At 41.1% G+C, this 24,718-nt stretch overlaps 2 protein-coding genes and 2 pseudogenes across 4 annotated transcripts; all 4 read right to left on the bottom strand.

The window, feature by feature from the left end:
- Positions 1-1,833: 1,833 nt before the first annotated feature.
- Positions 1,834-3,474, bottom strand: LOC311102007 (olfactory receptor 52B2-like; annotated as a pseudogene). Its single transcript has 4 exons — positions 3,235-3,474; positions 2,744-2,816; positions 1,927-2,412; positions 1,834-1,837 (listed from the first exon to the last, which is right to left on the bottom strand). The product of its transcript is annotated as an olfactory receptor 52B2-like (transcript).
- Positions 3,475-4,916: 1,442 nt separating this feature from the next.
- Positions 4,917-5,828, bottom strand: LOC311101929 (olfactory receptor 52K2-like; the record flags this gene model as incomplete). The annotated part of the gene is made up of 1 exon (XM_084143172.1): positions 4,917-5,828. One exon carries the CDS (start codon positions 5,826-5,828, stop codon positions 4,917-4,919), a length of 912 nt encoding a protein of 303 aa, XP_083999298.1.
- A 6,504-nt stretch (positions 5,829-12,332) lies between these two features.
- Positions 12,333-13,970, bottom strand: LOC311102006 (olfactory receptor 52B2-like; annotated as a pseudogene). Its single transcript has 4 exons — positions 13,731-13,970; positions 13,240-13,312; positions 12,426-12,908; positions 12,333-12,336 (listed from the first exon to the last, which is right to left on the bottom strand). The product of its transcript is annotated as an olfactory receptor 52B2-like (transcript).
- Positions 13,971-15,382: 1,412 nt separating this feature from the next.
- Positions 15,383-21,522, bottom strand: LOC311102005 (olfactory receptor 52K2-like; the record flags this gene model as incomplete). Its single annotated transcript, XM_084143228.1, has 2 exons — positions 15,383-16,362; positions 21,237-21,522. The coding sequence occupies 2 exons, from the start codon at positions 21,520-21,522 to the stop codon at positions 15,383-15,385; spliced, it is 1,266 nt and encodes a 421-aa protein (XP_083999354.1).
- Positions 21,523-24,718: the final 3,196 nt, after the last annotated feature.

Here is a 24,718-nt window from a genome sequence, read left to right as displayed (position 1 = left end):
AAATTATGGTGGAAAATAAGTATTTGGTCAATAACAAAAGTTTCTCAATACTTTGTTATATACCCTTTGTTGGCAATGACACAGGTCAAACGTTTTCTGTAAGTCTTCACAAGGTTTTCACACACTGTTGCTGGTATTTTGGCCCATTCCTCCATGCAGATCTCCTCTAGAGCAGTGATGTTTTGGGGCTGTCGCTGGGCAACACAGACTTTCAACTCCCTCCAAAGATTTTCTATGGGGTTGAGATCTGGAGACTGGCTAGGCCACTCCAGGACCTTGAAATGCTTCTTATGAAGCCACTCCTTCATTGCCCGGGCGGTGTGTTTGAGATCATTGTCATGCTGAAAGACCCAGCCACGTTTCATCTTCAATGCCCTTGCTGATGGAAGGAGGTTTTCACTCAAAATCTCACGATACATGGCCCCATTCATTCTTTCCTTTACACGGATCAGTCGTCATGGTCCCTTTGCAGAAAAACAGCCCCAAAGCATGATGTTTCCACCCCCATGCTTCACAGTAGGTACGGTGTTCTTTGGATGCAACTCAGCATTCTTTGTCCTCCACACACGACGAGTTGAGTTTTTACCAAAAAGTTATATTTTGGTTTCATCTGACCAAATGACATTCTCCCAATCCTCTTCTGGATCATCCAAATGCACTCTAGCAAACTTCAGACGGGCCTGGACATGTACTGGCTTAAGCATTGGGACACGTCTCGCACTGCAGGATTTGAGTCCCTGGCGGCGTAGTGTGTTACTGATGGTAGGCTTTGTTACTTTTGTCCCAGCTCTCTGCAGGTCATTCACTAGGTCCCCCTGTGTGGTTCTGGGATTTTTGCTCACCGTTCTTGTGATCATTTTGACCCCACTGGGTGAGATCTTGCGTGGAACCCCAGATCGAGGGAGATTATCAGTGGTCTTGTATGTCTTCCATTCCTAATAATTGCTCCCACAGTTAATTTCTTCAAACCAAGCTGCTTACCTATTGCAGATTCAGTCTTCCCAGGCTGGTGCAGGTCTACACTTTTGTTTCTGGTGTCCTTTGACAGCTCTTTGGTGTTGGCCATAGTGGAGTTTGGAGTGTGACTGTTTGAGGTTGTGGACAGGTGTCTTTTATACTGATAACAAGTTCAAACAGGTGCCATTAATACAGGTAACGAGTGGAGGACAGAGGAGCCTCTTAAAGAAGAAGTTACAGGTCTGTGAGAGCCAGAAATCTTGCTTGTTTGTAGGTGACCAAATACTTATTTTCCACCATAATTTGCAAATAAATTCATAAAAAATCCTACAATGTGATTTTCTTGATTTTTTTTCTCAATTTGTCTGTCATAGTTGATGTGTACCTATGATGAAAATTACAGGCCTCTCTCATCTTTTTAAGTGGGAGAACTTGCACAATTGGTGTCTGACTAAATACTTTTTTTCCCCACTGTAAATAACATTCTATTTGTAGCAAGAATTTTGTATAATAATTTAAATTGAAAAATTATAAGTTTTGAATCAGGCGTCGTTTTGCTTATCAGTTCATAAACACTATGCCATGGAATTGGTACGTCAAAAATCTCTTCCCAAATATTTTGCAATCTATATGGGACGGCTGTCAATCCTTTGGTCCTTAAATGAAACTGGCATACTTTTTTTATTTATCACAATTTTCTTTAACCAATTATGTTCTTTAATGCAGGGCTGACAGACAAGTTCCTTACTTTTTCCCACTTCCACTTTCCTCTTCCATTTTTGCGATAATGCTTCAATTATTTGGTTGTAATTTTGGGTAGAGCAGACATTTCCATATGTTTTTGTTAACTGCATGTGCGTCATAACTCCACGAGTCCTACCTATGATATAATTTACAAAGAATATACCTTTTAGAAACATTTTTTCAAAAAATATTTTTTTTAAATCAATTAGTATATTTGAGTTTAACCACAATATTTGTTGCATTATTTGTTCTGTCGTTTCTCCGATATTCTTTGTTTTAAGACCATATCTGATTGGATTTAAAATTGGGGGGAAAATGAATGTGGAAACCCCTATGAGTCTACGTAATTGTGAGGGAAATTAGCTCAGTCTGTATGAAATAACGACGAGAAGCCATAAACACGTGAAGAGGTGAAAACTATTAAATGTGTAGCACAAGTCTGCAGAACTTTGCTTTTAGTGTCAGCTGATCCTTTCTTTCTGAAACATGTGACAAGTATATGAAGGTAAGTGTAGAGAATGGTCCAAACAACTATGACCTGTATGAGGGTAGGAATAAAGAGTCCATAGATGTTATTGATGGCTGTGTTAGCACAGACCAGTTTCAACATGGAGGGGTTGTCACAGCAGGAGAGTGCCATCAGAGATCTACAGCGTGGTAACCGAAGCAGCAGGAAAAAGAGCACCCCCATCAAAATCAAGTCACACACCCATATTGTCACGATCGTCATGGAGAGACCAATGCGCAGCGTTGAAGGTGAACATTTTTATATTTATTGAATGATGATCACACGATCAAAACAACAAAAACGAAACGAGACGTCCCTGGTTACATAAATCAACCAACACGGAACAAGAAACCACAAATAATGAATGCCAAAAGGCTACCTAAGTATGACTCCCAATCAGAGACAACGAGCTACAGCCGTCTCCGATTGGGAGCCACCCTGGCCAACATAGAATTACAACAACTAGAACATAAACAAATGAAAACTCACACCCTGGCTCAACATACTAGAGTCCCCAGAGCCAGGGCGTGACACATATCAGTGTGATGATTTTCATGATGTGAGCATTGGTCATAATTGTGTTGTACCTCAAAGGGCAACATATGGCAATATATTTTACATTTACATTTTAGTCATTTAGCAGACGCTCTTATCCAGAGCGACTTACAGTTAGTGAGTGCATACATTTTTTACAATTTTTATATATATATTTTTTCATACTAACCGCAATAATATTTAATTGAATCCTCACATCCTCCCTCCTTCTCAAAGCACATTGGAGTAGATCTTTGGTTCCTCTCCTCTGATCTTCTCTTCCAATGCATTTTGAGAAGGAGGCAAGTAGAGGATGCGAGGAATCAAGGAAATACAATTGACATACACACCAGGAATTGGACTACTGTGAGGTCATCCTAGAGAACGAGGCTGGCCGACTATCCGTCCTGCTGCTGGATGAAGGGGTTGGGGATGGCTTCCATGCCGTCCTGAGGACAGATGAGCACCACGGACGTCCCTCTACAAACCACCCTATATCTGTCATATGCCATAGCAGTCAGGATGAACACAGCTCCCGTCCCATAGATATTAATAAATAAAGCTTGTGTGACACAAACAGCGTATTGAATGGTCCTTGTGTCAAGTAAAAGCTCTTTGATGACCTGTGTATAGAGTGCTGTGGAGCCTATAAGGTCATTGATGGGTAGTTTTAGCAGCAGAAGGTTCATGGGCTGGTGGAGATTCCTATTGAGTACGATGGTGAGAATCAAGACCAGTGTCAAAACAGATGATGGATTTGATCAAAAGTTATCTATTGGTCCAGTTCAGATTTCTTGATTTTTAAAAAGGGGCTCCAATAATGATTTATACTAGAAAAAACCTACTGTACACCTCTCAAAAACTGAAATGACTGACTTGTTATACTGTGGTGCCATTATATAGGCCATTCATTGCATCTTGAATTTCAGTGAGTCTGTCTTTCTTTCACAGATAGCCCTACCTTCTCATGGGGACAAAGAACAGGCATAACAATTATACAATATGGGAGAGCGAGACAAGGAGGGCGAGAGAGAGAGAGAGAGCGAGAGAGAGAGAAAGAGAAGGAAGGAGGGAGAGAGAGAGAGAGAGAGAGAAGGAGGGAGAGAGAGAGAGAGAGAGAGAGAGAGAGAAGGAGGGAGAGAGAGAGGAGGGAGAGAGAGAGAGAGAGGAGGGAGAGAGAGAGAGAGAGAGAGAGAGGTACAGCGAACAACTGACATTTGTCTTCTACTTGTGTTACTCAGCTCCTCCAGATAGCGCATTATATATTGTATAACTATCAAATCTACTGTTTTTATTCTACATGAACGTCAAGTCAGTCAGGCTCAAGCTGCACACACACACACACACACACACACACACACACACACACACACACACACACACACACACACACACAGACACACACACACACACACACACACACACACAGCTATTTTGAGGAAGGGGATCTACTGTGCTGTCTTAGATTGTTATTGTTAATAAAATGGTGAAGACTGACAAAACAAAACAAGTTACACACAATTTAGTCAACATGCTGTAGCCAACCCATAACCAATATTAACCCATTACACATTTTAACCTATAACAAATCAATGAAATTACTAATTGTCTTGCACAAAAAGACGGAACACAACTCTAATTTTCATTGACTGTGTCAAGGGCTGAGCGTAGATGTGGTGCAGAAATCAAGCGCAGGACAACAGAGGCTCTTCAACAGTCTTTAGTGAGGATCAAAATCCCAGCCGGAGGGCAAGCGAAACAATTACGCACACAGGAAACAGAGCGTAACCCAAACTGCGCACACAGTGCGGACACTCTCTCCAAACAAAACAGAACGAGAGAGAACAAACTGACGCCAAGCTGACACGAAACAATTACACACAACACATGACAAAACCTAAGAGAACTTATAGGGCACATAATCAACACTAACAAAGAACAGGTGTACAAACAGACCAAACCAAACGAACATCGAAACATAGAACGGTGGCAGCTAGTACTTCGGAGACGACGACCGCTGAAGCCTGCCCGAACAAGGAGGAGAAGCAGCCTCGGCCGAAACCGTGACAGACTGATTTACAAAAGAAGCATATCTTTCTTTTATTGGGAAGGCCTTAAAAACTATCTGAAGCGAATGCCATGTATTATACATGTTCATGTACAGTATTTCTTCTCATTTAACTGAAGATACCTTTCGTTTGTAGAAACCCAGAACATTTTGGCGAATTTCTTTAGTTTTTAGACCATATATGAGGGGATTCAGAATGGGAGGGAACACCATAACTGATAATCCAAATGCTCTCCTCAAGAAAGGGTCTGTTTGCTGAAATCGATGAGCAATCAGGCCAAAGCAGGCGTTGAACTCTAAGAATAAGAACACTACAAGATGCGTACCACATGTCTGAATGGCCTTGCTCCGGGCATCAGACGACTTATTCATGACACAGGTGATCAGGATCTGGATATATGTATATATAACCACTAGCAACGATACACCCTGAAAGACGGCTGTTATAAACAACCCATAGTAGTTGTTTATACGTGTGTCATCGCAAATGAGCCTCACCAATGACGGATTGTTACAATGCGTATCCACTATTGTCGTTCTGCAGATCTTGAAGCGAGTGACCAGAGCCAGCAGAACCACAATCAGAGCAATGACCAAGAGCCACATGAAAATTATGATTTTCATTAAGTTATTTGGACTCATGATGGCGTTATACCTCAGTGGACAGCAGATAGCGATATACCTGTCGTAAGCCATGGCGGTCAGGATAGTTAAGGAGCCAGCTCCATACAGGTGGACGAGCAGAGCCTGGAGGTAGCATGCAGGGTAGGAGATTGACCTGTTCTGAGTCAGGATGCTCACCACCAGCTGAGGGAAGAAGGCTGTAGCACCTATTAAGTCATTGATAGGCATGTTGAAGAGTAGGATAAACATGGGTTTATGCAGCTTTCTGTCCAGGGCTATGGTGACTAAAACCGTTACGTTGCAAAACACAATGAAACAGTATGTAAGGGTTCCAAAAAGGAATGCTGGGTAAACACCAGATGGAGCTATGGCCAGTGATTCCATGCTCAACATGTATGTAGAATTTGTATACATAACTACTGTAGAATGATTTTGTAATTGCCTTCTGGAAAGCAGCCCACCTGAAACAATACAGAAATAGTCATATAGTCTTCAACACATATGTTTGTCCAATGAATGTGTTGAATTCAAAGAGCACAATATTGCCTAATGCAACAAATATTATGTTTTGACTGCAACAAATATGACAGAAAGAACACATCTCTACAACTAAAAAGAACAAAACCAAATCCCAAAGAATTAAGAAATAGATTACTTTGTTGTTGGTGCAACTGTTGCATATAACACACATTTTTCTTTGCCAAATGGAAACACATTAATTGAGTAGCCTACTGCAGTTTAGCTTAATCTATCAAATTATTTAAATCATTCATACTTCTCTCTTCTTAGATGTCAGTCCACGGCCAGAGCTGGAGGCCACCTTCAGTTATGACAGACCCCTGTGTGATGGCTCCCTGACAAGCCCTCTTTATTGCCTCATGATCAGTAAAGGACAGCCCTTTAGTGTCCTAGAGGCCTTTCACCTAGCTGATGTAACCTGGGAACCTCCTTAGATATGTGTTGCTGTGTAGTCTAGTTCATGATAACATTTTAAAAACAACTTTATTGCAATATTATAACATCCTTATATGTACAGTGGCTTGCGAAAGTATTCACCCCCCTTGGCATTTTTCCTATTTTGTTGCCTTACAACCTGGAATTAAAATTGATTTTTGGGAGGGTTTGTATCATTTGATTTACACAACATGCCTACCACTTTGACGATGCAAAATATTTTTTATTGTGAAACAAACAAGAAATAAGACAAAAACACAGAAAACTTGAGCGTGCATAACTATTCACCTCCCCAAAGTCAATACTTTGTAGAGCCACCTTTTGCAGCAATTACAGCTGCAAGTTTCCTGGGGTATGTCTCTATAAGCTTGGCACATCTAGCCACTTGGATTTTTGCCCATTCTTCAGGCAAAACTGCTCCAGTTCATTCAAGTTGGATGGGTTCCGCAGGTGTATAGCAATCTTTAAGTCATACCACAGATTCTCAATTGGATTGAGGTCTGGGCTTTGACTAGGCCATTCCAAGACATTTAAACCACTTGAGTGTTGCTTTAGCAGTATGCTTAGGGTCATTGTCCTGCTTGAAGGTGAACCTCCGTCCCAGTCTCAAATCTCTGGAAGACTGAAAGGTTTCCCTCAAGAATTTCCCTGTATTTAGCGCCATTCCATCATTCCTTCAATTCTGACCAGTTTCCCAGTCCCTGCCGATGAATAACATGCCCACAGCATGATTCTGCCACTACCATGCTTCACTGTGGGGATGGTGTTTTCAAGGTGATGAGAGGTGTTGGGTTTGCGCCAGACATAGAATTTTCCTTGATGACCAAAAAGCTAAATATTAGTCTCATCTGACCAGAGTACCTTCTTCCATATGTTTGGGGAGTCTCCCACATGCCTTTTGGCGAACACCAAATGTGTTTCCTTACTTTTTTTCTTTAAGCAATTACTTTTTTCTGGCCACTCTTCATTAAAGTCAGCTCTGTGCAGTGTACAGCTTAAAGTGGTCCTATTGACAGATACTCCAATCTCCGATGTGGAGCTTTGCAATTCCTTCAGGGTTATCTTCGGTCTTTGTTGCCTGTCTGATTAATGCCCTCCTTTCCTGGTCCATGTGTTTTGGTTGGCGGCCCTCTCTTGGCAGGTTTGTTGTGATGCCATATTCTTTCAATTTTTTTATAATGGATTTAATGGTGCTCCGTGGGATGTTCAAAGTTTCTGATATTGTGTTATAACTTTGTCCCTGACCTGTTTGGAGAGGTCCTTGGTCTTCATGGTGTCGCTTGCTTGGTGGTGCCCCTTGCTTAGTTGTGTTGCAGCCACTGGTGCCTTTCAGAGCAGGTGTATACAGTGCGGAGAACAAGTATTTGATACACTGCCGATTTTGCAGGTTTTCCTACTTACAAAGCATGTAATTTTTTATCATAGGTACACTTCAACTGTGAGAGACAGAATCTAAAACAAACATCCAGAATGTCACATTGTATGATTTTTAAGTAATTCATTTGCATTTTATTGCATGACATAAGTATTTGATACATCAGAAAAGCATAACTTAATATTTGGTACAGAAACCTTTGTTTGCAATTACAGAGATCATACGTTTCCTGTAGGTCTTGACCAAGTTTGCACACACTGCAGCAGGGATTTTGGCCCACTCCCCCATACAGACCTTCTCCAGATCCTTCATGTTTTCAGGGCTGTCGCTGGGCAATACGGACTTTCAGCTCCCTCCAAAGATTTTCTATTGGGTTCAGGTCTGGAGACTGGCTAGGCCACTCCAGGACCTTGAGATGCTTCTTACGGAGCCACTCCTTAGTTGCCCTGGCTGTGTGTTTCGGGTCGTTGTCATGCTGGAAGACCCAGCCACGACCCATCTTCAATGCTCTTACTGAGGGAAGCAGGTTGTTGGCCAAGATCTCGCGATACATGGCCCCATCCATCCTCCCCTCAATACGGTGCAGTCGTCCTGTCCCCTTTGCAGAAAAGCATCCCCAAAGAATGATGTTTCCACCTCCATGCTTCACGGTTGGGATGGTGTTCTTGGGGTTGTACTCATCCCTCTTCTTCCTCCAAACACGACGAGTGGAGTTTAGACCAAAAAGCTCTATTTTTATCTCATCAGACCACATGACCTTATCCCATTCCTCCTCTCGATCATCCAGATGGTCATTGGCAAACTTCAGACGGGCCTGGACACGCGCTGGCTTGAGCAGGGGGACCTTGCGTGCGCTGCAGGAATTTAATCCATGACGGCGTAGTGTGTTACTAATGGTTTTCTTTGAGACTGTGGTCCCAGCTCTCTTCAGGTCATTGACCAGGTCCTGCCGTGTAGTTCTGGGCTGATCCCTCACCTTCCTCATGATCATTGATGCCCCACGAGGTGAGATCTTGCATGGAGCCCCAGACCGAGGGTGATTGACCGTCATCTTGAACTTCTTCCATTTTCTAATAATTGCGCCAACAGTTGTTGCCTTCTCCCCAAGCTGCTTGCCTATTGTCCTGTAGCCCATCCCAGCCTTGTGCAGGTGTACAATTCTATCCCTGATGTCCTTACACAGCTCTCTGGTCTTGGCCATTGTGGAGAGGTTGGAGTCTGTTTGATTGAGTGTGTGGACAGGTGTCTTTTATACAGGTAACGAGATCAAACAGGTGCAGTTAATACAGGTAATGAGTGGAGAACAGGAGGGCTTCTTAAAGAAAAACTAACAGGTCTGTGTGAGCCGGAATTCTTACTGGTTGGTAGGTGATCAAATAATTATGTAATGCAATAAAATGCAAATTAATTACTTAAAAATCATACAATGTGATTTTCTGAATTTTTGTTTTAGATTCCGTCTCTCACAGTTGAAATGTACCTATGATAAAAATTACAGACCTCTACATGCTTTGTAAGTAGGAAAACCTGCAAAATCGGCAGTGTATCAAATACTTGTTCTCCCCACTGTATATACTGAGATCATGTGACAGATAATGCGACACTTAGATTGCACACAGGTGGACTTTATTTAACTTTTTTTTTAGGGGGTAGATCAGCTTTAATATTTCAGATAGATTGTAACTTCTATCAATGTAATTGTCTGCATCACTTCTAATCCCCCATATGTTTTTTTTCTCTCGCAAATATATATATATATATATATACAAACACATACACATACACATACATACACATAAATGCATATACATATATATATACAAAATATATTTCCCTTTATTACTTTCCAACCCCACCACCCCTTCCCTAATTGGAGTAAACTAGTGAACGACAATGCTTAGGCCTCTACTTCCAGCTTATACATACTATATATATTTTATGGACACAGTCAATTTTACAATAATTATATTTTTGTTTTGTTTTTACTCCTGAGCTTCCTCTACCCTCAACCTCTCCGATCATTTTCATGATGTCAATCCGTTTTAATTCTATTTGCCATATCTTTCTAACTGTGCTCTTTCACCTTTCACAAAACCTCTCAACCTGTATTCTATATACTTATTATGGACACATTATGCTTTACATTAGTTATCTTGTTGTTATTAGTTGTTGTTAGTTGTTATTAGTCCCATCCTTCAACTCCATTCAACACCACCCATCTATCTCTTAACACCCTCCATTTTGGATTTCTATTTGCCATATAATTATTCAACCAAACTGTGATGTTTTACAAAAGTTCTGAACCCTTCTATTATCATTGTTTCTACAGACTGTAAATTGAAAAGAAACATTTTTGCTAAAAGTATTATTATATTATTGATCGATTGACTATGACTTTTCAGATCACCCAGTAGTGCTATCTGCAGGGTTAGCTCCAGGTAAATATTGTAATCCTTTAGCCATTCCTGGACCTGTGTCCAAAAACAAGCTACAAATGGACAGTACCAAAACAAATGATCTAATGTTTCTGTCTCGTCGCAGCAAAATCTGCAGAGCTTGGAAGATTGTATTCCCAATAAACAGTGGGGAAAAAAAGTATTTAGTCAGCCACCAATTGTGCAAGTTCTCCCACTTAAAAAGATGAGAGAGGCCTGTAATTTTCATCATAGGTACACGTCAACTATGACAGACAAAATGAGAAAATCAGAAAATCACATTGTAGGATTTTTAATGAATTTATTTGCAAATTATGGTGGAAAATAAGTATTTGGTCAATAACAAAAGTTTCTCAATACTTTGTTATATACCCTTTGTTGGCAATGACACAGGTCAAACGTTTTCTGTAAGTCTTCACAAGGTTTTCACACACTGTTGCTGGTATTTTGGCCCATTCCTCCATGCAGATCTCCTCTAGAGCAATGATGTTTTGGGGCTGTCGCTGGGCAACACAGACTTTCAACTCCCTCCAAAGATTTTCTATGGGGTTGAGATCTGGAGACTGGCTAGGCCACTCCAGGACTTTGAAATGCTTCTTATGAAGCCACTCCTTCATTGCCCGGGCGGTGTGTTTGAGATCATTGTCATGCTGAAAGACCCAGCCACGTTTCATCTTCAATGCCCTTGCTGATGGAAGGAGGTTTTCACTCAAAATCTCACGATACATGGCCCCATTCATTCTTTCCTTTACACGGATCAGTCGTCATGGTCCCTTTGCAGAAAAACAGCCCCAAATCATGATGTTTCCACCCCCATGCTTCACAGTAGGTACGGTGTTCTTTGGATGCAACTCATCATTCTTTGTCCTCCACACACGACGAGTTGAGTTTTTACCAAAAAGTTATATTTTGGTTTCATCTGACCATATGACATTCTCCCAATCCTCTTCTGGATCATCCAAATGCACTTTAGCAAACTTCAGACGGGCCTGGACATGTACTGGCTTAAGCAGGGGGACACGTCTCGCACTGCAGGATTTGAGTCCCTGGCGGCGTAATGTGTTACTGATGGTAGGCTTTGTTACTTTTGTCCCAGCTCTCTGCAGGTCATTCACTAGGTCCCCCTGTGTGGTTCTGGGATTTTTGCTCACCGTTCTTGTGATCATTTTGACCCCACTGGGTGAGATCTTGCGTGGAACCCCAGATCGAGGGAGATTATCAGTGGTCTTGTATGTCTTCCATTCCTAATAATTGCTCCCACAGTTAATTTCTTCAAACCAAGCTGCTTACCTATTGCAGATTCAGTCTTCCCAGCCTGGTGCAGGTCTACACTTTTGCTTCTGGTGTCCTTTGACAGCTCTTTGGTGTTGGCCATAGTGGAGTTTGGAGTTTGACTGTTTGAGGTTGTGGACAGGTGTCTTTTATACTGATAACAAGTTCAAACAGGTGCCATTAATACAGGTAACGAGTGGAGGACAGAGGAGCCTCTTAAAGTAGAAGTTACAGGTCTGTGAGAGCCAGAAATCTTGCTTGTTTGTAGGTGACCAAATACTTATTTTCCACCATAATTTGCAAATAAATTCATAAAAAATCCTACAATGTGATTTTCTTGATTTCTTTTCTCAATTTGTCTGTCATAGTTGATGTGTACCTATGATGAAAATTACAGGCCTCTCTCATCTTTTTAAGTGGGAGAACTTGCACAATTGGTGTCTGACTAAATACTTTTTTTCCCCACTGTAAATAACATTCTATTTGTAGCAAGAATTTTGTATAATAATTTTAATTGAAAAATTATACGTTTTGAATCAGGCGTCGTTTTGCTTATCAGTTCATAAACACTATCTCATGGAATTGGTACGTCAAAAATCTCTTCCCAAATATTTTGCAATCTATATGGGACGGCTGTCAATCCTTTGGTCCTTAAATGAAACTGGCATACTTTTTTTATTTATCACAATTTTCTTTAACCAATTATGTTCTTTAATGCAGGGCCGACAGACAAGTTCCTTACTTTTTCCCACTTCCACTTTCCTCTTCCATTTTTGCGATAATTATTCAATTATTTGGTTGTAATTTTGGGTAGAGCAGACATTGCCATATGTTTTTGTTAACTGCATAACTCCACGAGTCCTACCTATGATATAATTTACAAAGAAAATACCTTTTTGAAACATTTTTTCAAAAACTGTTTTTTTATCAATTAGTATATTTGAGTTTAACCACCATATTTGTTGCATTATTTGTTCTGTCGTTTCTCCGATATTCTTTGTTTTAAGACCATATCTGATTGGATTTAAAATTGGGGGGAAAATGAATGTGGAAACCCCTATGAGTCTCCGTAATTGTGAGGGAAATTGGCTCAGTCTGTATGAAATAACGACGAGAAGCCATAAACACGTGAAGAGGTGAAAACTATTAAATGTGTAGCACAAGTCTGCAGAACTTTGCTTTTAGTGTCAGCTGATCCTTTCTTTCTGAAACATGTGACAAGTATATGAAGGTAAGTGTAGAGAATGGTCCAAACAACTATGACCTGTATGAGGGTAGGAATAAAGAGTCCATAGATGTTATTGATGGCTGTGTTAGCACAGACCAGTTTCAACATGGAGGGGTTGTCACAGCAGGAGAGTGCCATCAGAGATCTACAGCGTGGTAACCGAAGCAGCAGGAAAAAGAGCACCCCCATCAAAATCAAGTCACACACCCATATTGTCACGATCGTCATGGAGAGACCAATGCGCAGCGTTGAAGGTGAACATTTTTATATTTATTGAATGATGATCACACGATCAAAACAACAAAAACGAAACGAGACGTCCCTGGTTACATAAATCAACCAACACGGAACAAGAAACCACAAATAATGAATGCCAAAAGGCTACCTAAGTATGACTCCCAATCAGAGACAACGAGCTACAGCCGTCTCCGATTGGGAGCCACCCTGGCCAACATAGAATTACAACAACTAGAACATAAACAAATGAAAACTCACACCCTGGCTCAACATACTAGAGTCCCCAGAGCCAGGGCGTGACACATATCAGTGTGATGATTTTCATGATGTGAGCATTGGTCATAATTGTGTTGTACCTCAAAGGGCAACATATGGCAATATATTTTACATTTACATTTTAGTCATTTAGCAGACACTCTTATCTCGAGCGACTTACAGTTAGTGAGTGCATACATTTTTTACAATTTTTATATATATATTTTTTCATACTAACCGCAATAATATTTAATTGAATCCTCACATCCTCCCTCCTTCTCAAAGCACATTGGAGTAGATCTTTGGTTCCTCTCCTCTGATCTTCTCTTCCAATGCATTTTGAGAAGGAGGCAAGTAGAGGATGCGAGGAATCAAGGAAATACAATTGACATACACACCAGGAATTGGACTACTGTGAGGTCATCCTAGAGAACGAGGCTGGCCGACTATCCGTCCTGCTGCTGGATGAAGGGGTTGTGGATGGCTTCCATGCCGTCCTGAGGACAGATGAGCACCACGGACGTCCCTCTACAAACCACCCTATATCTGTCATATGCCATAGCAGTCAGGATGAACACAGCTCCCGTCCCATAGATATTAATAAATAAAGCTTGTGTGACACAAACAGCGTATTGAATGGTCCTTGTGTCAAGTAAAAGCTCTTTGATGACCTGTGTATAGAGTGCTGTGGAGCCTATAAGGTCATTGATGGGTAGTTTTAGCAGCAGAAGGTTCATGGGCTGGTGGAGATTCCTATTGAGTACGATGGTGAGAATCAAGACCAGTGTCAAAACAGATGATGGATTTGATCAAAAGTTATCTATTGGTCCAGTTCAGATTTCTTGATTTTTAAAAAGGGGCTCCAATAATGATTTATACTAGAAAAAACCTACTGTACACCTCTCAAAATCTGAAATGACTGACTTGTTATACTGTGGTGCCATTATATAGGCCATTCATTGCATCTTGAATTTCAGTGAGTCTGTCTTTCTTTCACAGATAGCCCTACCTTCTCATGGGGACAAAGAACAGGCATAACAAGTATACAATATGGGAGAGCGAGACAAGGAGGGCGAGAGAGAGAGAGAGAGCGAGAGAGAGAGAAAGAGAAGGAAGGAGGGAGAGAGAGAGAGAGAGAGAGAAGGAGGGAGAGAGAGAGAGAGAGAGAGAGAGAGAGAGAGAAGGAGGGAGAGAGAGAGGAGGGAGAGAGAGAGAGAGAGGAGGGAGAGAGAGAGAGAGAGAGAGAGAGAGGTACAGCGAACAACTGACATTTGTCTTCTACTTGTGTTACTCAGCTCCTCCAGATAGCGCATTATATATTGTATAACTATCAAATCTACTGTTTTTATTCTACATGAACGTCAAGTCAGTCAGGCTCAAGCTGCACACACACACACACACACACACACACACAGACACACACACACACACACACACACACACACAGCTATTTTGAGGAAGGGGATCTACTGTGCTGTCTTAGATTGTTATTGTTAATAAAATGGTGAAGACTGACAAAACAAAACAAGTTACACAAAATTTAGTCAACATGCTGTAGCCAACCCATAACCAATATTAACCCATTACACATTTTAACCTATAACAAATCAATGAAATTACTAATTGTCTTGCACAAAAAGACGGAACACAACTCTAATTTTCATTGACTGTGTCAAGGGCTGAGCGTAGATGTGGTGCAGAAATCAAGCGCAGGACAACAGAGGCTCTTCAACAGTCTTTAGTGAGGATCAAAATCCCAGCCGGAAGGCAAGCGAAACAATTACGCACACAGGAAACAGAGCGTAACCCAAACTGCGCACACAGTGCGGACACTCTCTCCAAACAAAACAGAACGAGAGAGAACAAACTGACGCCAAGCTGACACGAAACAATTACACACAACACACGACAAAACCTAAGAGAACTTATAGGGCACATAATCAACACTAACAAAGAACAGGTGTACAAACAGACCAAACCAAACGAACATCGAAACATAGAACGGTGGCAGCTAGTACTTCGGAGACGACGACCGCTGAAGCCTGCCCGAACAAGGAGGAGAAGCAGCCTCGGCCGAAACCGTGACAGACTGATTTACAAAAGAAGCATATCTTTCTTTTATTGGGAAGGCCTTAAAAACTATCTGAAGCGAATGCCATGTATTATACATGTTCATGTACAGTATTTCTTCTCATTTAACTGAAGATACCTTTCGTTTGTAGAAACCCAGAACATTTTGGCGAATTTCTTTAGTTTTTAGACCATATATGAGGGGATTCAGAATGGGAGGGAACACCATAACTGATACTCCAAAAGCTCTCCTCAAGAAAGGGTCTGTTTGCTGAAATCGATGAGCTATCAGGCTAAAGCAGGCGTTGAACTCTAAGAATAAGAACACTACAAGATGCGTACCACATGTCTGAATGGCCTTGCTCCGGGCATCAGACGACTTATTCATGACACAGGTGATCAGGATCTGGATATATGTATATATAACCACTAGCAACGATACACCCTGAAAGACGGCTGTTATAAACAACCCATAGTAGTTGTTTATACGTGTGTCATCGCAAATGAGCCTCACCAATGACGGATTGTTACAATATATATCCACTATCGTCGTTCTGCAGATATTGAAGCGAGTGACCAGAGCCAGCAGAACCACAATCAGAGCAATGACCAAGAGCCACATGAAAATTATGATTTTCATCAAGTTATTTGGACTCATGATGGCGTTATACCTCAGTGGACAGCAGATAGCGATATACCTGTCGTAAGCCATGGCGGTCAGGATAGTTAAGGAGCCAGCTCCGTACAGGTGGCTGAGCAGAGCCTGGAGGTAGCATGCAGGGTAGGAGATTGACCTGTTCTGAGCCAGAATGCTCACCACCAGCTGAGGGAAGAAGGCTGTAGCACCTATTAAGTCATTGATAGGCATGTTGAAGAGTAGGATAAACATGGGTTTATGCAGCTTTCTGTCCAGGGCTATGGTGACTAAAACCGTTACGTTGCAAAACACAATGAAACAGTATGTAAGGGTTCCAAAAAGGAATGCTGGGTAAACACCAGATGGAGCTATGGCCAGTGATTCCATGCTCAACATGTATGTAGAATTTGTATACATAACTACTGTAGAATGATTTTGTAATTGCCTTCTGGAAAGCAGCCCACCTGAAACAATACAGAAATAGTCATATAGTCTTCAACACATATGTTTGTCCAATGAATGTGTTGAATTCAAAGAGCACAATATTGCCTAATGCAACAAATATTATGTTTTGACTGCAACAAATATGACAGAAAAAACACATCTCTACAACTAAAAAGAACAAAACCAAATCCCAAAGAATTAAGAAATAAATTACTTTGTTGTTGTTGAAACTGTTGCATATAACACACATTTTTCTTTGCCAAATGGAAACACATTAATTGAGTAGCCTACTGCAGTTTAGCTTAATCTATCATATTATTGAAATCATTCATACTTCTCTCTTCTTAGATGTCAGTCCACGGCCAGCGCTGGAGGCCACCTTCAGTTATGACAGACCCCTGTGTGATGGCTCCCTGACAAGCCCTCTTTATTGCCTCATGATCAGTAAAGGACAGCCCTTTAGTGTCCTAGAGGCCTTTCACCTAGCTGATGTAACCTGGGAACCTCCTTCGATATGTGTTGCTGTGTAGTCTAGTTCATGATAACATTTTAAAAACAACTTTATTGCAATATTATAACATCCTTATATGTACAGTGGCTTGCGAAAGTATTCACCCCCCTTGGCATTTTTCCTGTTTTGTTGCCTTACAACCTGAAATTAAAATTGATTTTTGGGAGGGTTTGTATCATTTGATTTACACAACATGCCTACCACTTTGACGATGCAATTAATTTTTTATTGTGAAACAAACAAGAAATAAGACAAAAACACAGAAAACTTGAGTGTGCATAACTATTCAACTCCCCAAAGTCAATACTTTGTAGAGCCACCTTCTGCGGCAATTACAGCTGCAAGTTTTTTGGGGTATGTCTCTATAAGCTTGGCACATCTATCCACTTGGATTTTTGCCCATTCTTCAGGCAAAACTGCTCCAGCTCATTCAAGTTGGATGGGTTCCGCTGGTGTATAGCAATCTTTAAGTCATACCACAGATTCTCTATTGGATTGAGGTCTGGGCTTTGACTAGGCCATTCCAAGACATTTAAACCACTTGAGTGTTGCTTTAGCAGTATGCTTAGGGTCATTGTCCTGCTTGAAGGTGAACCTCCGTCCCAGTCTCAAATCCTTGGAAGACTGAAAGGTTTCCCTCAAGAATTTCCCTGTATTTAGCGCCATTCCATCATTCCTTCAATTCTGACCAGTTTCCCAGTCCCTGCCGATGAAAAACATCCCCACAGCATGATGACTTCTCAAATGACTACCTCGCCTGGTTCAACAACTTCTTCTCAGATAGAGTTCAATGTGTCAAATTGGAGGGCCTGTTGTCTGGACCTCTGGCAGTTTCTATGGGGGTGCCACAGGGTTCAATTCTCGGGCCGACTCTATTCTCTGTGTATATCAATGATGTTGCTCTTGCTGCTGGTGACGCTCGGATCCACCTCTAGGCGGACGACACCATTTTGTATACATCTGGCTCTTCATTGGACACTGTGTTAACAAACCTCCAAACGAGCTTCACCGCCATACAACACTCCTTCCATAGCCTCCAACTGCTCTTAAACACTAGTAAAACTAAATGCATGCTCTTCAACCGAACGCTGCTTGCACAAGCCCACCCGACTAAAATCACTACTCTCAGCGGGTCTGACCTAGAGTATGTGGAAAACTAGGTGTCTGGTTAGACTGTAAACTCTCCTTCCAGACTCACACTAAGCATCTCCAATCAAAAGTTAGATCTAGAATCGGCTTCCTATTTCGCAACAAAGCCTCCTTCCCTCATGCTGCCAAACATGCCCTCATAAAACTGACTATCCTACCGATCCTTGACTTCGACGATGTCATTTATAAAATAGCCTCCAACCCTCTACTCAGCAAATTGGATGTAGTCTATCACAGTGCCATCCGTTTTGTCACCAAAGCCCCATATACTACCCACCATTGTGACCTGTACGCTCTTGTTGGCTGGCCTTCACTACATATTCGTCGCCAAACCCACTGGCTCCAGGTCATCTATAAATCACTGCTTGTCAAATCCCTGTCTTATCTTAGCTTACTGGTCACCATAGCAACACCCACCCGTAGTCTGCGCTCCAGCAGGTATATCTCACTGGTCATCCCCAAAGCCAACACCTCCTTTGGCCGCCATTCCTTCCAGTTCTCTGCTGCCAATGACTGGAACGAACTGCAAAAATCTCTGAAGCTGGAGACTCTTATCTCCCTCACTAACTTTAGGCGTCAGTTGTCAGAGCAGCTTACCGATCACTGCAACTGTACACAGCCCATCTGTAATTAGCCCATCCAACTACCTCATCCCCATATTGTTATTTATTTTGCTAATTTGCACCCCAGTATCTCTATTTGCACATCATCTTTTGCACATCTATCATTCCAGTGTTAATACGAAATTGTAACTATTTTGCACTATGGCCTATTTATTGCCTTACCTCCATAATTTACTACATTCGCACACACTGTATACATATTTTCTGTTGTATTTTTGACTTTATGTTTTGTTTACCCCATGTGTAACTCTGTGTTGTTGTTTTTATCGCACTGCTTTGCTTTACCTTGGCCAGGTCGCAGTTGTAAATGAGAACTTGTTCTCAACTGGCTTACCTGGTTAAATAAAGGTGAAATAAAATAAAAAAATAAAATGATGCTGCCACCACCATGCTTCAATGTGGGGATGGTGTTCTCGGGGTAATGAGAGGTGTTGGGTTTGCGCCAGACATAGCATTTTCCTTGATGACCAAAAAGCTCAATTTTAGTCTTATCTGACCAGAGTAGTGGTGTTGCAGACTGGGGCCTTTCAGAACAGGTGTATATATACTGAGATCATGTGACAGATAATGCGACACTTAGATTGCACACAGGTGGACTTTATTTAACTAATTATGTGACTTCTGAAGGTAATTGGTTGCACCAGATACATATGCACACACCACTTCTCCGTTATTTTTTATTCAAATGTTTTGAAACAAGTTTTCATTTCACTTCACCAATTTTGACTATTTTGTATATGTCCATTACATGAAATCCAAATAAAAATCCATTTAAATTACAGGTTGTAATGCCACAAAATAGGAAAAACGCCAAGGGGGATGAATACTTTTGCAAGGCACTGTAATTCATTGGTGACTGAGTTGATGTAGGCATGCTGTTCAGAGTTTTCCCATTGTTTTGCATGCAATTATGCTCATGCTAAATTGTGATTAGGTAAACTAAGCCACGTTTTTGGTTGCTGACTCTCATCCATCATCCATATATTGCCAGTTATCTGTCAATGGGTGAACTATGCCTTTAGAACGCCTGATGTGTATGAAACCAGTGAACTATCCATTTAGAACCGCCCAATGTGTATGAGGCCAGTGTGAGTATCTGTAGACTAAGCTCAAACTGTCTAAGCTCAAAGTATTGTGGGTAATTCAATACCTTCAAAAGCATGTTGACAGATGGGTAGGCTCCTGGCTCGCTTCACTGCACATCATGTAAATTAGAGGAGAGTGGGCGGATCATGACAATCCCAGAGAGTCCAAACATAATTTGTGGTGATTATAGATGCAGCCCCTGACCGCAGGAAAAAGGGTTTCCATGGTGCTGCTGTCCCGGTTGTGAAGTACAGCTGTAGTAACACCTGCCCCCTAACAGTCACACCTCCTGACCTAACAGTATACAACTGCACTGCCTTCCAAAGGCCTTACTTAAAAGGTCCAATGCAGCTGTTTTTTATTTCAATATCACATATTTTCTGGGTAACAAACAAGTACCTTACTGTGATTGTTTTCAATTAAAATGGTCAAAAAGAAACAAAAATAGCTTCTTGGCAAAGAGCAATTTCTCAATCAAGAATTTTGCTATGATTTTTCTGGGAGTGGTCTTAGTGGGGAGGGGAAAACGCAAAATTATCTGTTATTGTCAGAGCGGTTTGGAACTCTCTTTCTTATTGGTCTATTAACTAATTTACTGGCTGGTGGCCAAATCGCCATCCCACCAAAACAGGCAGAAATTTCAGGCGGTCTTTTCAAACAGCTCTTACACTAAAATGGCATTATCATAATTTTCACAATTTCACAGTATTATCCCAACCTCAAAGTGTGGAAATATATATAACACACAGGAAAATCTAGTTTTTGACTGCACTGGGCCTTTAAGTAATTGGGACTGTGTAACCTAACAGTACACAACCACAAAGCAGACAAAGTCATTGACACTGGGTAAGAGTACCAATTACACATACAGCTGTCTCATAGTCTGCTCGACTCCACAGACAAAAGAGGCTTTCATAGACTGATGCAGTTCATATTGAATTGAATAATTCGGAATCACGCTTATTAATAACGTGTTGTAAGGGTTTCTGGGCTGATTGAACAATATAACACAGCACCAAATGGTTCAGTCTGGGGGGACTTGGAAAATTGCAGGACTACTTTTTCACATTACATAATTTTCCACACTGAGGTCACCTTGCAATATACCAATCTAGATGGAAAAAAACATTATGCATATATTAATAATATAAAGTAAAATATGAAAAAGTAAAGCAACCTTTAAAGAGGCCACTGCCTAACATATCCAGTTGACAAAATGTGATTGAATAGTAATCTCAAAACAAGTCAAGTAAGAAAGGCATTAAACAGATGTTAGGTATGTTACTATGACAGATTATTGGTGTCACAGTAGATATTTAGTATGTAAGCCTTGCACCTCTTAACTCTGGACTGAAGAGCAAACAGGGTCAGTATCATGGCCAGGTCCAGGCCCCAAGCAGCTGATATAATGACACAGTCTATTGCAGTGGTTTGCAAATGGTAAAATATCTATCAATTGACATCGCTGCAGGTAGGAAAAGCACACCACCCCCGTACATGTGACAAACAAAGGCTTGAAAAACACATGTGGGGTAATACACAGAGTGAGTCTGTGTCACGATGTCTGCCAACACCCTGGGTAGCATAGAGCTGATTCCTACCAGGTCGTTCAGGGGGAGACTGTAAAACATGAGCTTGTGGAGAGTCCGCTGTGTGACGATCAACAGCATGATGGTCAGGTTACAGAAGACAGAGAACAGATAGAGCAGGAGACCCATGGTGAACACAGGGTAGCTCAATGGGGTAGGGATGTCAAAACTGGCGATCTGCAAGTGGTAACTGAATGTCTGATTAAGATTCTGGTCAGCCATCATCAAATACTTGTACAGGAAGAAAAGCAAATCTTATGTATACATTCAATGTACTATTAGGTATATAAATCTGACCCAATACTAGCAAAAAATGATCTAAAGCTAGTTAGCTCCAGTCTAGCTTACTGTAGGGCTCTTATTAACTGAATGATCAGATTGGTTATATTCAGTCACTGTAGATGGTGAATTGAAATCATATTGTAGTTTAGAATTTTAAACATACAGTGCCTTTGGAAAGTATTCAGACGCCTTGAATTGTTCCACATTTTGTTACGTTACAGCCTTATTCTAAAATGTATTAAATAGTTTTTGGGGAGTTTCTCCCATTCTTCTCTGCAGATCCGCTCAAGCTCTGTCAGGTTGGATGGGGAGCGACGCTGCACAGCTATTTTCAGGTCTCTCCAAAGATGTATGATCTGGTTCAAGTCCGGGCTCTGGCTGGGCGACTCAAGGACATTCAGAGACTTGTCCCAAAGCCACTCCTGCGTTGTCTTGGCTGTGTGCTTAGGGTCGTTGTCCTGTTAGAAGGTGAAACTTTGCCCCAGTCTGAGGTCCTGAGCGCTCTGGAGCAGGATCAAGGATCTCTCTGTACTTTGCTCCGTTCATCTTTGCCTCGATCCTGACTGGTCTCCCAGTCCCTGCCGCTGAAAAACATCCCCACAGCATGATGCTGCCACCACCATGCATCACCGTAGGGATGGTGCCAGGTTTCCTCCAGACGTGACGCTTGGCATTCAGGCCAAAGATTTCAATCTTGGATTCATCAAACCAGAGAATCTTGTTTCTCATGGTCTGAGAGTCTTTAGGTGCCTTTTGGGAAACTCCAAGCGGGCTGTCATGTGGCTTTTACTGACCAAGTCCCTTCTCTCCTGATTTCTCAGTTTGGCCGGGCGGAGCTCTAGGATGAGTCTTGGTGGTTCCAAACTTCTTCCATTTAAGAGTGATGGAGGCCACTGTGTTCTTGGGGACCTTCAATCTAACCCATTTGTTCTGAATCAATGTTTTAATTTCCCCTCTACCCAACTGCACCTGTATATCCACAATATTATTTTTCACTGCTCTTTTTGCTATTATATCTACTATATAATTTCCATTAACTCCTGTATGAGCTGGAATCCAACAGAACTGAATTTCAATACCATTTCTTTGTAACCCCAAACAACAGCATTATTCTTTCTAACTATAAATCCTCACGTTCTGACTTTCCAGATCTTAAACTACACAAAACTGATGCAGAGTCCCAACATATTACTACTCTTCTTGGTTGCGCCTCCTCTATCCATTTCAATCCAACAATTATCGCAACCATTTCTGTTGAATATACAGACAAATCATTAGTTAGTCTCTTGCATAGATTAACATCGAACTCAGGAATAAATACACCTGCACCTGTCTTCCCATTCATGGGATCCTTTGAACCATCTGTATACACTGCAAGACAATAATAAAACTGATTACTAATATATTGATCCACTATTGTTCCTACATTATCTTCTTCACAACACTGTTTCTTTTCTTCTATCAGGCTAAAATCAACGCGTGGTCTTGCATTAAACCACAGTGGCACATTTCCTATTGCCACAGATGGCCCTATAGCAATATATCTGAGTCCATATTCATCAACCCTTTTTCCAATCTCTGGGCCAAAACCCCTCTTTTGATATCATTCATATTCCCAACAGTCTTCCAATACTGTCAGTGTAGGATGATCTACCGTACTACCCTTCAGTCTTTCCCAGCATGCCTGGGCTAGCTTAACTCTTCTAAGGGATAGAGGCATTTCCCCAGTATCTACTTGTAAAGCCTCAACCAGTGTCGTTTTAAATGCACCATCACACATCCTGAGTGCCCTCACTTGCATCCTATCATGGCTCAACAGTGATGTAAAAGCCGCAGAACCATAAACAAAGCACCCATAATCTATGGACGATCTCATCAAAGTAAGATGAATATTCAGTAAAGATTGCCTATCTGCCCCCCAATCATGACCAACTACTGTCCTCATAAGATGTAATACTTTCTTACATTTAGTCTCAATACATGTCATATGTCTCCATGTAAGCTTTTCATCAAACCATAGCCCCAAATACTTGAATTCTGTTACCCTTTCCAGTCGTTCTCCATATAATTGAACACTGACATCTTCCTTAATCATTTTGTTAGTGAACATCATATGGCAAGATTTTGATAAAGATAACTACAATCCCACCCTGACCTGGAAGGTTTGGTCAAACAAGAAATCCATAATCCAGTTATACATTTTTCCCACTAATACCCATTCCATTCAATTTAATCAGTAGACCTTCCCGCCACATTGTATCATATGCTTTTTCAATATCAAAATATACTATTGACCTCACTTCCTTCATTGCCAAAGCTTTGGTCACCTCAGTCTGACATGCACTGTCAACTGTGAGACCTTATATAGACAGATGTTTGCCTTTCCAAATCATGTCCAATCAATTGAATTTACCACAAGTGGACTTCAATCAAGTTGTAGAAACATCTCAAGGATGATCAATGGAGCTCAATTTCGAGTCTCATAGCAAAGGGTCTGAATACTTATGTAAATAAGGTATTTCTGTTTTTAATTTTTAATACATTTGCAAACATTTCTATAAACCTGTTTTTGCTTTGTCATTATGGGGTATTGTGTGTACATTGATGAGGACAAAAATGTATTTGATCCTTTTCAGAATAAGGCTGTAACGTAACAAAATGTTATGTGCAGAAACAATAGACTTTGCCCCACATCTGGCCTAATTGTGACTGTGAACCATCATCATACACCAGGTTTGTTATTGGTTCAGACTGATACTTGTAGCATAGATAAAATGTAGCATAGTTTTGTTTGAGAAAAACAATTTTTATATTCAAATGTAGGAACTGGGTTCTACAGTTTGAACCCCTGCTGTCTCTGGCTCCACATCCACCCTGCCCGGCCATCTAGATGTGTGAAAGTTATTGTATAAGCTAATGATCCATCATGTATGACATTCCTGGGAGTGTGTAAACTTACATTTTGTATTACCATATCATTTTGTATGTTCTCTATAGTTATGTACTTGAAAATGTATCAATTGACCAATTCGGCACATTTGGGCAGACTTGATACAAAATATTTGAGTATTGCAATGCTTCGCTGGATCAATCTGAAACTTTGCACACACACTGCTGTCATCTAGTGGCCAGAATC

This window comes from Coregonus lavaretus, assembly GCF_964263955.1.
Source record: "Coregonus lavaretus genome assembly, chromosome: 26".
NCBI lineage: Eukaryota > Metazoa > Chordata > Actinopteri > Salmoniformes > Salmonidae > Coregonus > Coregonus lavaretus.
This window is presented reverse-complemented; position numbering and strand designations above follow the sequence as displayed.